Below are 12836 nucleotides of genomic sequence, written 5' to 3'. Positions count from 1 at the left end.
TTTCCATCAGATTTCCACTGTTGAACATTATATTGAGCACCGCAACACATCTTGAGTCTGCATACTACTCTGTTATTACTGGAACTATTCTGGGTCACAGGAAATATTTATTTGCATTGAGGTAAATTAAGGCAGGTTTTATTGGGAACAACACGTGCATAAGTAGCTTCTAATTCACGTGATGATTCCAGTATTTATGACTCAGTTACTTACAACACACAATACAACAATGAAAAATTGTACACAGCAAATGTGCTAAAAACTAGAATGTTGCAGAACAAATAGCGGTCTCAGAGCAGTTATCAGACAGAGTGAATCACCCTTCTTCAGAGAGTCCAATATTTAACTAGACATTACTAAGCTAGATAATAGCATTTGATACCCAAGCAGACGAACAGTAAATAGCACTACTTGCGTCAATAGCCCATTATGCAGACAATGCAGCTGTCCAAAGAGAGAATCAGAAAGAGAGGGTATTAAAGTTTATACCACATTGGACAAACATGAGCTTTCACTGACTTTTCATTTTGTCATTTGAACTTTTATATATATAAAATATATATATATATGAATATTTATATGTATACACACATATACACACACACACACACACACATATATATTATTAATATAGGTTGTTGTTACTTCCCGGGGCTCAGGGTATTTTATTCTAGGGTTCTACTTTTCAATCCCATTCGATATGAAAGAGCAGAAGTGTGACCTAGTGATGCTGTGCATTTACTTGTTTGAACCAATCAAAAGCTTTCCCTGTCCACAGCACCAGGCTATGATTCGTTCAGATGAGCGAGTCACAGTTAGCATACATTAGTTCCATCCATTTATGGTACCATGAAGTCTCTCATTGTGTGATAAACGGAGACCCTTTCCTGTGTGCCTGTGCAGATCCTGATGGAGATGGCCCTGAGAGAACTGTGTCCTGAACTGGCCGTGGAGGTGGACCAAGTGTGACGCCCCCTTACCCCCCCCCCCCTCCCCGGGGCACCCTTAAACCCCGAACACCAGACCAGGGACAAAACTTCAAGTACCTCTCAGAAAAAAACTGAGCTAACACTCAGCGAAGATGATGTCCCCACAACCCAGAGAGACAAAGCTAGCGTAACTGACAAAGACCATAAACCAGACACTATGAAGGATCATTTCCTGCCAATCTTTATGGCTGCATTGCACAAGCAAGATAGACAATGAAGAGGAAGTGTAATAAATGACCAAATGTAAAAGTAGGCACACTAGAGACATGTAGTTATTGTCTGTCAATTCACATAGACGCACAGGAAAACAAGACCACGATGAAGGAAATTTATATTTATCTGTTTAGACACTGACAAAACCCATACAGTCCAGGAAAGAATATGTCTATTAGCTGAAATATGACACGATCTACACTATTGTAGAGGAGCAGGCTTAGAAACAGATTCAGTCTGACTGCTTTGTTCTGCCCTTAATTTACATGTAAGATTTTTCTCCATTTCTACAGTACGTCATTTTGCATTCATGTCTATGTATCATTTTACGTTCAACTGCCGAAAGCAAAAAGCCCATGTGTTCCCAAAATTATTATTATTATTTTTTTTTGGTTAACGTAAAGACATAGCGCTGTGCGGTTAGATTGAATCTGGCCTTTAGCAGCCCTTGACGAAATCGTCTTTATTTCTTTTCCCATTCCTGATGCACAACCTCTCTGAACTTACTTGATGACACGCCGTTGGAAAACGTGGCGGAGAAATCTTCTTAAACCATTTGTCTTTACTTTTAAATCCCCCCCCCCCTTATGTATTTAAACGGGGGGGCGGAGGGTAACCAGTGGTAGCTGCCAGTTTCTGTCACAGAGAGCCGGCCATCGTTACGGACTCTGTGAAGGTCTTATTTATTTACGTGAATAGTTACAGAATGGTGAACGTTGTACTTACGATGAGAAGACAAACAAAAAAAGAAAACATTCCTTGGAAGTTTTTTTGCTTTGTTTTGTTTTGTTTTTGTGTCCATTAAATGGCTTAATTGTGCAATACTTCATGTAAAAGTCATTGTGACTATTTTACTGTTGAATAGAAGTAGATTTTTATTTTTACCAAAGAATAGAATAGAGCGTTTATAAGCAATAAATTGCAGGTGAATATAACTTCCGTGTTCACTGTTATTTAGGGGTTGCACTTTATGCAAAGTACTAACATGGCACAAACTGTGATATGTGGTTATAGTTATTAGGACAGATAAGGAAACTGAAACTGAGTTCAGCCTTTCCTGTTTTTATTTGTTTGTTTTTTTGTAATTCTTATTCCTGAAATCTTATAGTAACTCTTAAAAAAACCATAGGAGTGACTCATACGTTTAATTACTGTAATTTAACTAATACAAAAAATAACTTACTACTACTGGAAACATAATAACCTGAACATGAATAACCACCATTTTATCTGATCCTTGTTTTCTTCCAGTTTCAGTTTTGTTTATGTGATTGCTGCATTGCCCAGAGACTTGTGCCCCATACTTGGCGTGCCACGTCTTGCAACTTTTCTGATATGATTTACCACTCCTGCACTTATTAACGTTTTATGATACCTTTTTCCATGGTGACAGCATTTCAGACTATCCATTTAAATTAGCTGTTGATAGAAGTATTTACAACCTTCTTTATATTCCTGGAACAGTTTAACAGCTGAACATTTCAGCAGCGCCCACTTTCTGGCACCGTTTAAGCTAGTTACTGCTGGGCGGTAGGCAGTTTAACACATGATGCGCCAATTCAAGAAAAGAATTCATTGTTGCCGGGTTACGCATCCCCCCTGACAACTACAGGCGTCGTCCAGTAAGAAGAGGCTTGCAATTAAAAGCGAACATTATTTCATAATGCATTCAAATAAGCAGACTGGACAAACATTCAGTGTTAAATCAGTTCTTTACTGTTTTACTCTGACTGGGTACGTCATTTATTCCTCGTGCGAGTGAATAACTATATTGTCTCTATTTAATATAATCTATTTTTGATAGATTAAAAAAAATATAGGTGACTATATTTAACATACACTGGCTAGTGCTAATTCACAGGAATTGGTTTGGCTGTGTGTGTATATTTGATGAAATTTTAGGCATTTGATTAGTCATACCTCTATATAAATCGTGAACATAACATTTGGTAGTTCTTTTCAAACTTTACGTATTGTACTGTAAACAAAAATAACGCGTCGATCGCAAGATATTAGGCCTTGTTATGCATTTTTGAGATTATCACCTCAGTTTTATTTCCGATTATGTTAGTGTTTTATCTGAAATGCGCATAACCAGACAAACTTCTAAAAATAAATAATTGATAAGGGACCTTGAAGGCGCTCGAAGTAGAGAAGCCGGGACTTCCCTCTTCAATCAGGCTGACAGCGCAGCCATCTGCCAGTGCGTACGTGTGCTTTCGCACAGCTCTCGCGCTCCGCCTGCAAACCGCAGGCCGGGTCTACGTGTGGAGACAGCGATGCAGTTGGAAACTGGCTGGGCGGATTCAAAGAGTCACGTGTTCGGCTGGAACTAGTAGGCTACATGCGCTTTGTTTTGTGTATGACAACAGCAGCGGCAGGAGGATCTACAAGGTGCCGAGCTGCCCCAGACATTCATTTTAAATCATCAAGGGTCATTTTGCTGAGATCTCGACATGTTTTTGCTCGACTCCGATTCACAGGTATGGCTAACATAACGTTTTATGCACTTTTCACCTTTAATTGAACTCTATTCTTATTATGAAATACCACGGTGAAACAATGTTAATCTGTTAAACGTAGAACATCTCGCATTAATTGATTTGTGTAGGTTACACACTGTAAAGACGTCCAACTAGTCAAAGATGTGTCCGCTAGAATGCTTGTCAATGCAATTCCTAGTTTTGTAAAGTCACTGTGCAACCGTTCACTCTGCGTGGTAGTTATCTGTGATACATTAATATACTCATTGCTTTATTTTAATAGTTAGGGGTACTCAATCGTTTGAATTTCAGCAGTGATCGTCCATTTTATAACTGCAGTTTATTTCCAGAAGAAATGCGCAGGATCTGTGGACAAATGTGACCATGTTAACTTTGAACATGCATGTGATTATCTCAAAAACGTGACTTTCGTTGAGTAATTAAAAAAAACAAACATTGACTCTTTCTCATGCATTAGTCGTGTACTAGTTTCTATAGAGTAGAAAGCGTAGTGGTTGCAGTACTTAACTGTGATGAGTTGCATACCACCAACATGGTGGCTTCTATTTAGGTAATCATGCGTGCATCTTCATTTCGTCAGCTGGACTGTTTGAGTAACCTGCTCGAGGCCGGATGTGCTGTCAATTCCACCGGTGATCCGTCGGGACAGTCCCCTGCACATTTGGCCGCGTGCGGAGGGCAAGCCTTCTGCTTGCTGTGGCTTTTGCAAACAGGCGCGGATGCAAACCTGCAGGTATTTGCCTCCCTCCCGCAATATCCTTGCTCAGCACATTCACGAAACTGTCACCCTCGCGTATGTTGCATTTCCCCTTGGTTCACTACACACTGCTGGAGTAATGTCTTTGATGACAATTCCACTTCCACATACAGTCACTATAGCAAAAACAAAAACGCAAATCAGCCAAAGGTTTGTGATGTGCTTGTTGTTGACTACATAGTGCGATCAACATTCCTATTATGTTAGAGAGGGGGCACAACTGACGAATGCATTACACAAAAAAGACTAAGATGCGTAAGTCACTCTGGAAAAGTGTCTAAATGCCTAACTGAAATGTAAATGCAACGAAATATTCCATTTGGAAATTACTGGAATGTCTTAACATAAGATAGTTTCACATGGCATATGACAAAGTAAAATTTTGTTATCCAAAGCAGGCAGAAGTTTTTATTGCGCATTCGTTTATAATCTCTGTGTAATCGTGCGTTTCTGGTGGCGCTCCACCCGTATTGCTTCAGGACTCTTCTGGGGAGACGCCCATTCATAAAGCCGCAAGGGCAGGGAGCCTGGAATGCATCAGTGTCCTGATTGCCAGTGATGCGCAACTAGAGTGAGTACTCGCGCCTACCTGTTTTCAGAAAGAAGTGTGTGTGTGTGTGTGTGTGTGTGTGTGTGCAGTGATGCTGTCTATAGTCCTGGGCCCCATTATAGGATATTACACTGGATTCTTTAAGAAAATATTGATGACATTGACATTGATATTCTGCCCTATAAATCTGGACATTTTTGGCCCACAGCTAACCTGAAGCTCTGTGAATCATTAACCCTTAACCACATTAGCAGCGTGTCAGCGTGTGTGTGTTTGCTGGGAGATGACGTGTATTTTTCATTTATGACTTCCATCTCAAGCATTATCTTACGATAGGAGACGGACAATTCAATCATTTTAAGTTGTGCAACTTCTGTCCTCCACGTTTAGTTTTTTTTTTTAAATTACTGCATTTCTTTTATTGGGTAGAATTTGTAACCACGACGGCAAGACAGCGGAAGACCTGGCCTGGACGTACGGGTACCTGGAATGCGGCAAATATCTCAGCACTCTGAGGATGAACAGGAGCCTGAAACACACCGCACCAGCGGAACGCGTTTCCATGGAGATGGCCAGTGGAGGCGGCACAGCCGTGGGACAGAAGCGGACCTGCGATTTCGGCGTGGTCCCAGACAGGAAGCGGGTGTGTGACTGGTGATGGCCGACTGGGGAAACAGTGCCAAGTACACACATCCCGCAGCGGTAGCGCCTGAGACTGCTGAAGAGGTTTCACAAGAGGCAGTCTGCGCTGACTGGTGGATTTTAATCCCACTTCCTGTCAAAGTTCACATAAGCAGAATTTCTTCCTTGTTCTGGACTAAAACTGTCCAACAACAAGGGCTTCTGAAAATAGATGATGACTCAGAGATCAGTGGGGAATAACTGATCCAAGATCAGTTTACCTGGTCCTATACTCCCACAATCCCCACCGCTGTTTGAGAAAAAGAATCCACGGTCAGCACTTTGCTGGCAGACTCCCACACCACAGGGGGAAAGTCTCAGATTCAGTTCTCTCACTCCCCACAGGGGGGCGCACTTGCAATAATCTCCCTGTGGTTGGTGAAAGTTTTAAAGATGCACAGGAGCGAGAGAAGCTCCCTTCCCCATAGTCTCAGCCAAGAACGAGAGGATTTAATCTTCTCATAAAAACCCTTGAGACTTTAATACAGAGAAGACTAAGCTGAAAAGCCACTGGCTGGAGAGTGACCACTGAAGCTAATGATAGTCTGTGCTGTAGATTGCTGTCATTTCTCACGGATGTAATGGCAGTAGATCTCTAAGTTTCCATAATGAGAGATATGCTCAGCCGGCTGATCATAAGTCCAAGGTCTCCAGTAAATGGGACTAGTCAAACTAATCAAAACTCTAGCTCTGGGTTGTGACATTACCCTGTAGTGGAAATTGTCCTGGCTGGTCTCATTTCTGAACTCCTGTATGGAAACACAAGCATAGTAGGTTGGACCTACTGCATGCGCATAGGAAGGCTTTCTTGTTTATCTTCTGCGAAGAGCATTTGGTTTTAGTGAGAAAGACCTTATCTCAGAGTAGCCTGTGTCCATGCAGAGCATCCACTTTATTAGCCCAAGCTAATTCAATAGATCCACATAATTTATGGTTTTGCTATGCTGTGAGAAACCATATAAATGAATATTATCCTTGCTTTAACAAGAAAAGAAAAAAAACAACACAAGCCTGTCTAGGACATTGCACAACCTTGTGTATATTGTGAAAACGAAAAAAGGTTGCATACAAATAACATTCCTGTTAAACATTTCATTTAAAATAAAATGTTACACTTTTTTTTATATATGCATCGTTACTTTATTTTCTGAATTGTTCACATTTATTTACAAATTTGCAAGTGACATTAAATTATTACCCTTAATCTTTTAATTAAAAACGAGCAGAAAGCAGCTGGTCATATGGTCTTGGGTCTCTGGGGCATGCAGAGGTTATAGTAGGCATTCTGATCCCAGAATTCTGGGCCTTTCCATCCACACCAGCCCTGGGGAAGGAGAACAGGAAGCAGAGTAACTCCTCTGTGCTTTCACACTCAAATACGTGCACCACAGTCAAGGCCTGCTTTACCTCAAATAAAAAGGAAGAGTCTGCACACTGTATATTTGCCAGTTCCATAAGTTTATTAACTTGGGGGAAAGTAAGTGATGTTTCAAACCTAGCGGCTCTTCTTCAGACTTCGGTTACTTTTCAATGTTGAATTTTATGACACTGGGGAGCACAGTGTGTGGACTCTCCCTTTTTATTCAGTTCACTGTTCTGTTCGGCACCTGTATATACCTATATCTACTGCTTCATCCCCAGTTTGTTTAACAGACAGTCATTTGTGTAGATTTTGCACATATGGTCACATACACATCCCACACAAACATGTCTGATGAAATTCAGGCTTTTTCAGCAGTAGAGTGAAGTACATTTAATATGTAAAAAAGTGAAAATGTGTAAAAGTGCAGAAAGAAAGTGCAGATTTCACTGGGCAGGGTCTTTAACTCATTTCCACCCATGGCCACCCTGTCCTCCCCATAACCTGCAGGTGCACCTGTACCTTGTCTGTGATGACCTGTAGGTCCTCCCCCCCAGTGTAGTGTGGGTCCAGGATGAGGAACTTGATCTGCCCTGTGGTCTCACTCCACAGCACTCCCAGGATGGTGTGCGCCAGGACTCCCCCTCCTGGTGGGGAGGAGGAAAAACATCCAGGATCAAACATGGTGAATGGCTCCATTTTGGTAACCCATAATCATGCAGCAACCAGGGCTGTAAAGCAAATGTCCTATACAAATAACGTTCACCATTAATTATTATTTTAACTGACAGACATGCTCAAGAACATTGCCTATGGCCCCTTGGAAAGGGTTAGTCCTAAATTCAAAACCACTGATGTCTCTCTCCCTCTCTCAGCTCTCCTTTTACACAATGAGCCTTACTCACCAATCATTATGGGCGTGCCTTCCGTCTGGAAGTGGTTGGCCAGCTCCCTCCCTTTGGATGCCAGGTCTGACCCTTGACTTTAGGAAATATTGGCTATTATCACTCACCATTCATGCAGATTCAAAACATAACTGGCAGGCAAACTGCCAGCACTACTGACTTGAGTAAAACGCACATCCCAAAAGCATAACACAACGTGTTCCAGGAAACAGGACGTGACTAACGCAGTTGGTAGTGTTAAGGAAGAAGCACAGAGCTCGCACATCGCACCTCACAAACAGGATCTTTGAGGTGACGCCCAGCAGCTTGTCCAGCACGACCTGCACTTCGATGGAGCCGATCCACTGCCGGGACCCCAGGAAGGAGGCCGGTTTGTCCCCCACATCCACCAGGGCCTGTGGGGCACAGAGCACAATTAGAGGGCAGTAAGGCTGAATGGGACTGCTGGTGCTAGGGCTCCTCTGGAACGCACTGTGCCTGTGTGATGGCTGGAGTCAGGTGACTTTTACCTGATGAATTTCCATATGGGGGACTCATACTTCATACACTGGGGACTCTTGCCTACTGGATCTCCCAGTGGGAGGGGCTTGGGGTCAGGTGACTCTTGCCTACTGGATCTCCCAGTGGGAGGGGCTTGGGGTCAGGTGACTCTTGCCTGCTGGATCTCCCTGTGGGAGGGGCTTGGGGTCAGGTGACTTATCTGCTGGATCTCCCAGTTAAAGGGATCTGGGTCAGGTGACGCTTAGCTGCTGGATCTCCCAGTGGGAGGGGCTTGGGGTCAGGTGACTCTTGCCTACTGGATCTCCCAGTGGGAGGGGCTTGGGGTCAGGTGACTCTTACCTGCTGGATCTCCCTGTGGGAGGGCACCTCCCGCTCCACGTATCCTTGCTGCTGGAACCAGGAGCAGATGGTCTGCAGGGATCTGTATGCGCAGCCCCAGCCATTGTCATCTATGTGGTCCTGCATGTAGTGATGGTAGCTGTAGATGCCTTGCACCTGGTACGGCTAGCAGGAAAGGTCAAAATGTGCGATTAGGCTCTACCGCAGTTATGGTACTTGGTATATAATATATAGGCAATGGAATTAAAACACACACTGACATTCAAAGCACTTATTCAAGGGGCCTGGAAGCCTATTTTGACTTGAAGAGATGAGGGGACAGGATGGAGGAAGCGCACTGACCTTGACACCCTCCATGTTGGGGAGATTGAGGGCAGCGTGGGGATTTCTGAGGTAGCCATCTTTGTAGGGCTCGTCAGGGAAATGAAAGGCGTTGGCCCGTCTGAAGCAGGGCCTGTCCTCCGGAAGCTCAAACCTGCTGTGCAGTTCCTGAGGGAGGAGCAAAGACACTAACCAATCAGGCTCAGGCCTGTAATAACTACAGGAATTAATCCCTCATTATATGAATTTCATCATAGAACATAGCTATATTATGTTTTTTTTCTGCAGTGTTGTATAATATATGGGATGCCCGCCAGGTGGCAGTAATGTAATTGCAACTATACTCGTTCCCTCTCTCTTGCATGAACTGGCAAAGTGCAGACAAAACTTAATTTCCCATCTTTTTAAATGACCAGGACATAATGTTTGACTTCAATGGTAAGCACACAAGCAATTACATTAAAAAATGCACTGCTTCAAAAGATAGCTCTTCTGAAGCCATGAATTTGCATTAGTACTGCTAACATCACAGTAAGCAGTGAAGCATTTAAATCAACCATCCTAGAACAACAACAACACGGTCTGGTTACGATTAAACTGTACCCGAACCACAAGGTTCAGCAGCTTAATTGTAAAGTGATCAATTGAGTTGAACCTAGATCAGGGTTAGTTTGTTGTACAACATTAACGTTATTGGGGTAACATTTGGCACCCTGCATCACAGACTGGAAAGCGAGGGATATTAGCTACCAGAGCAGGGTTCGTTTCCTATCAGAGAATAAGCTCTGTATGCACGTGCCTTCCTGGTGAGCTCCAGCCTGCTGTCCAGCACCCCAGCGGGGTACACCACGGTCACCAGGCCGGAGGGCTCCGGCAGCAGGAAGTGGAAGGGCTGGGGCAGGAGCAGGGCCGTCCCCTTCATGTGCTGCAGTACCACCTTCTCCATGTCTGCCAGCTGATCGCACAGCGCCCCCACCAGGCGCCCAGAGACACTGCAGAGCCACAACGCAGGCAATGACAACTGCGTGGTTAGAAGAACACTCAAGCTGAAGCACACTCAAAATGATGGTTCAGTCATTCTGGATCTGTACTTCAGGCTAAATGCATAGGAAAAGTACATACATTCCTTGAATAAAATGTTAATTTGTTTCTCTTTTCAACAGCAGGAAGAGAATAAAAACATAATTTGAACGTAGTTTGTATCCACTGTGACCTTGTACCGGTGATGAGGTTTTGCTTCAGTAGATGTAAGGGAGGCATAGCGGCTCACTCACGCTCCGACACTGTCCTCCGCAGGAACAGACGCCACGCAGTCCACGGGCAGCGTCATGCGCACAAAGTGCTTCTTCTGGCTTCTGCTGGTGAGGACGGTGGCCGAGAGGCGGCTGGGCTCCGTCACCTCCATCATCAGGTCCATGTTGATCACACACTGGGAGCGAGAACAAAGGCATACACATCTGTGCAGCCTCGCCACTCACCACACTGGACTTACACAAACACACACACCACACACACACACACACACGCACACACACACACACACACACACACACACAGAAGAAACTACAGGATGAAAACAAAATGGAGGACGCTACAGTGGTATCAGGACACTCACTGTGGTGGCGTTCTTCTTGTCTTTCTTTTTAGAGGATTTTTTCCCGCTGTCGTTTTCCTCGGCCCTAGAAGATGAGTGTCAGCGTTAGAGGCCGTACTCATAAAAGACATTCTGGCATTGGCACTTTAGAACACAGTGCAGTTATCTGTCGTAAATTAAGTATTTTTTCCGACATTGAAATAACAAAAATACACTGCTGATGGTGAGGCAAACAATACTGCATGTTTGTGGATGCATTGTTTGTAATTAGAACAGGGTTGCCATATTGAGAAAAGTCCAACTGGTTGTGAATATGCACTATTAAGAAGGACACAGCTAAGATTTAGCACAGCAGCAGTACTTACAGCACAGTTTTGTGGAATTAATGAATTTCGCATACTTCTTAAAAACAATTTTACCTATATTTGCTGATGTTGGACTACATTTCAATGCATTTTCAATTAGGTATATCGAGAGTATCTAACTGCACAGTATACACCAAGTATTACCAGCATTCCATATTTCAAAATAATAAATCAGTGCTTGCAACAACTTCTTAAAGGAAGTTACAAAAATGATTTTGCACTGATATGTACATACTGAATGTGCTGTTGGATGTCTTTACAGGGGGTGCTTTCTTTCACTTCATCCGGAATTACGAGGACGCCTTTGTTGGGCCAAATTAAAAGGGGGCTGTTCCGAACGCAGAGGACAAGACTCTCGGACCGAACTTTGCAGCAGAGGCGCTTAAATGCGCCAGACACAGCCTGCTGTACACTTGCCCCTGCAATGAGAGAGTATATACACACACATTTTAACGCACACTATACTAGATCGAAATGCACGCCAGCATAATTATTTGTAACTGAAACCATTTCAGTTCAGATACATTTACACCAAGGACACTACTTATTCACCTCTTTGGGTTTATATTTAACCTTTGTTTAAATAATAATAATAATAATAATAGTAATAATAATAATAATAAAAACAGCCAATAACCAAAAACACATTCACCAAAACATTGACACTTTTTTGGATCATTACAGCTTAATGCATTTCATTTAATGCGTTCCTTACAAGCATCCAACAAACGGATGGTCAATTTGAATCGAGAGGCGTTTTTTAATGCCCGGAATGAACTCTTCCGGACTGGAACTATAATTTCTTATTGGTGTATACGGCGATACGATGCCACCGCTAGCAAATTAACCTAGATAAAATTGTGAGAGCATAAAGTAATGAAATTACAGTATCATCAAATGATTGCAGGATCCATAAATACCATCGGTGCTGTCCAGCTGGCAGGTGAGCTCCAAACCCCCTCTCAGGCGGAAAATGATGGAACCGACGTCTGCCACGACCTTAAAAAGTTTTTAAGGAATGATAAAACAGAATCCTTAAGTTTATGCTCAAGGGTACTGTATCTAGATGCGTTCCTGCACAAAATGCGCATTGCAGCATGCTAAAAAGCTGTGATTCCAATGCTTGCAGAATGCAATGCAGTTAAAAGGCAGGCAGGCTATTGCAGAAATGACATTTAGAGAAACATTAACACATCCCGTCGCCAAAACCTGGAGGCTTTTAGTTTTAAAATGTGGCTTTAACAGCACCTACCATTTTCAGGGCTTCTGTTTTCGTCTTCGCAAAGGAAATAGTTCAGGACTGATAATTTCTTAGGGCGCAGACATGTTTCCAGCTGTCAACACTTACGTGGCTTTGCGCATGCTCAGTCGAAACTTGATTCACGCTTGTCATACTTCCGTATCAGAAACACGTATAGCAAGCTAAAATAGCAACATACAACGCTAAATAGTTTACAACTAAGGTATAATTTAGAAGATAAGTGTCTACGTACGATCATTTAAATCCTAAAGCTATATGCTTATTGTTATGATAATCGGTACAACAAAAAAGATTAAGAAATTCAAAAAGACTACAATTACCACAACGCACGGTGTACTGCCCCTTAGACAAGACCATATTGAAAGTAAAGAGGGAGTGCAACAGTTAGGCTAAGGAGTAGCCCCAAGATATTCAATTATGGAAAAGAAAAATAATTTCTCTTTTGAGACGTGGACTACATTTCGTCTACTGTTCTAACAAGAGCACGTGCTGCACA

General features: G+C 42.9%; 3 protein-coding genes across 3 annotated transcripts in view; 2 read left to right on the top strand and 1 right to left on the bottom strand.

Annotated features, from left to right (window-relative positions):
• LOC135254662 (sorting nexin-25-like) overlaps positions 1-2137 on the top strand; it is a 29063-nt gene extending 26926 nt beyond the window's left edge. Inside the window, 1 exon segment of the mRNA XM_064335015.1 lies at positions 904-2137. Within this exon segment, the coding sequence (XP_064191085.1) occupies positions 904-969 (66 nt within the window). The 3' untranslated portion in view covers positions 970-2137.
• A 150-nt stretch (positions 2138-2287) lies between these two features.
• Positions 2288-6818, top strand: ankrd37 (ankyrin repeat domain 37). The gene is made up of 4 exons (XM_064335014.1): positions 2288-3685; positions 4287-4439; positions 4943-5034; positions 5443-6818. Exons 1-4 carry the CDS (start codon positions 3659-3661, stop codon positions 5669-5671), a joined length of 501 nt encoding a protein of 166 aa, XP_064191084.1. The 5' UTR covers positions 2288-3658; the 3' UTR covers positions 5672-6818.
• On the bottom strand, positions 6810-12489 carry ufsp2 (ufm1-specific peptidase 2). The gene is made up of 12 exons (XM_064335013.1): positions 12332-12489; positions 12000-12078; positions 11315-11498; positions 10736-10799; positions 10395-10549; positions 9920-10112; positions 9142-9288; positions 8800-8964; positions 8230-8354; positions 7960-8036; positions 7577-7701; positions 6810-7018 (listed from the first exon to the last, which is right to left on the bottom strand). Exons 1-12 carry the CDS (start codon positions 12332-12334, stop codon positions 6932-6934), a joined length of 1404 nt encoding a protein of 467 aa, XP_064191083.1. The 5' UTR covers positions 12335-12489; the 3' UTR covers positions 6810-6931.
• Between the last annotated feature and the right edge of the window lie 347 nt (positions 12490-12836).

The sequence above is a fragment of the Anguilla rostrata genome, chromosome 5 (assembly GCF_018555375.3).
Source record: "Anguilla rostrata isolate EN2019 chromosome 5, ASM1855537v3, whole genome shotgun sequence".
In the NCBI taxonomy this organism is placed as follows: domain Eukaryota; kingdom Metazoa; phylum Chordata; class Actinopteri; order Anguilliformes; family Anguillidae; genus Anguilla; species Anguilla rostrata.
Note: the sequence above shows the minus strand (reverse complement) of the source record. Positions and strands in the feature narration are given on the sequence as shown.

Coding starts and splice junctions, on each gene's coding strand:
- ankrd37 (XM_064335014.1), top strand. CDS start 3,659: ATGTTTTTGCTCGACTCCGATTCACAG. Junction 4,440..4,942: donor GCGCGGATGCAAACCTGCAG/GTATTTGCCTCC, acceptor GTATTGCTTCAG/GACTCTTCTGGGGAGACGCC. Junction 5,035..5,442: donor GCCAGTGATGCGCAACTAGA/GTGAGTACTCGC, acceptor TTTATTGGGTAG/AATTTGTAACCACGACGGCA.
- ufsp2 (XM_064335013.1), bottom strand. Junction 11,499..11,999: donor CCAGCTGGACAGCACCGATG/GTATTTATGGAT, acceptor CTCTCATTGCAG/GGGCAAGTGTACAGCAGGCT. Junction 10,800..11,314: donor GACATCCAACAGCACATTCA/GTATGTACATAT, acceptor CTCATCTTCTAG/GGCCGAGGAAAACGACAGCG.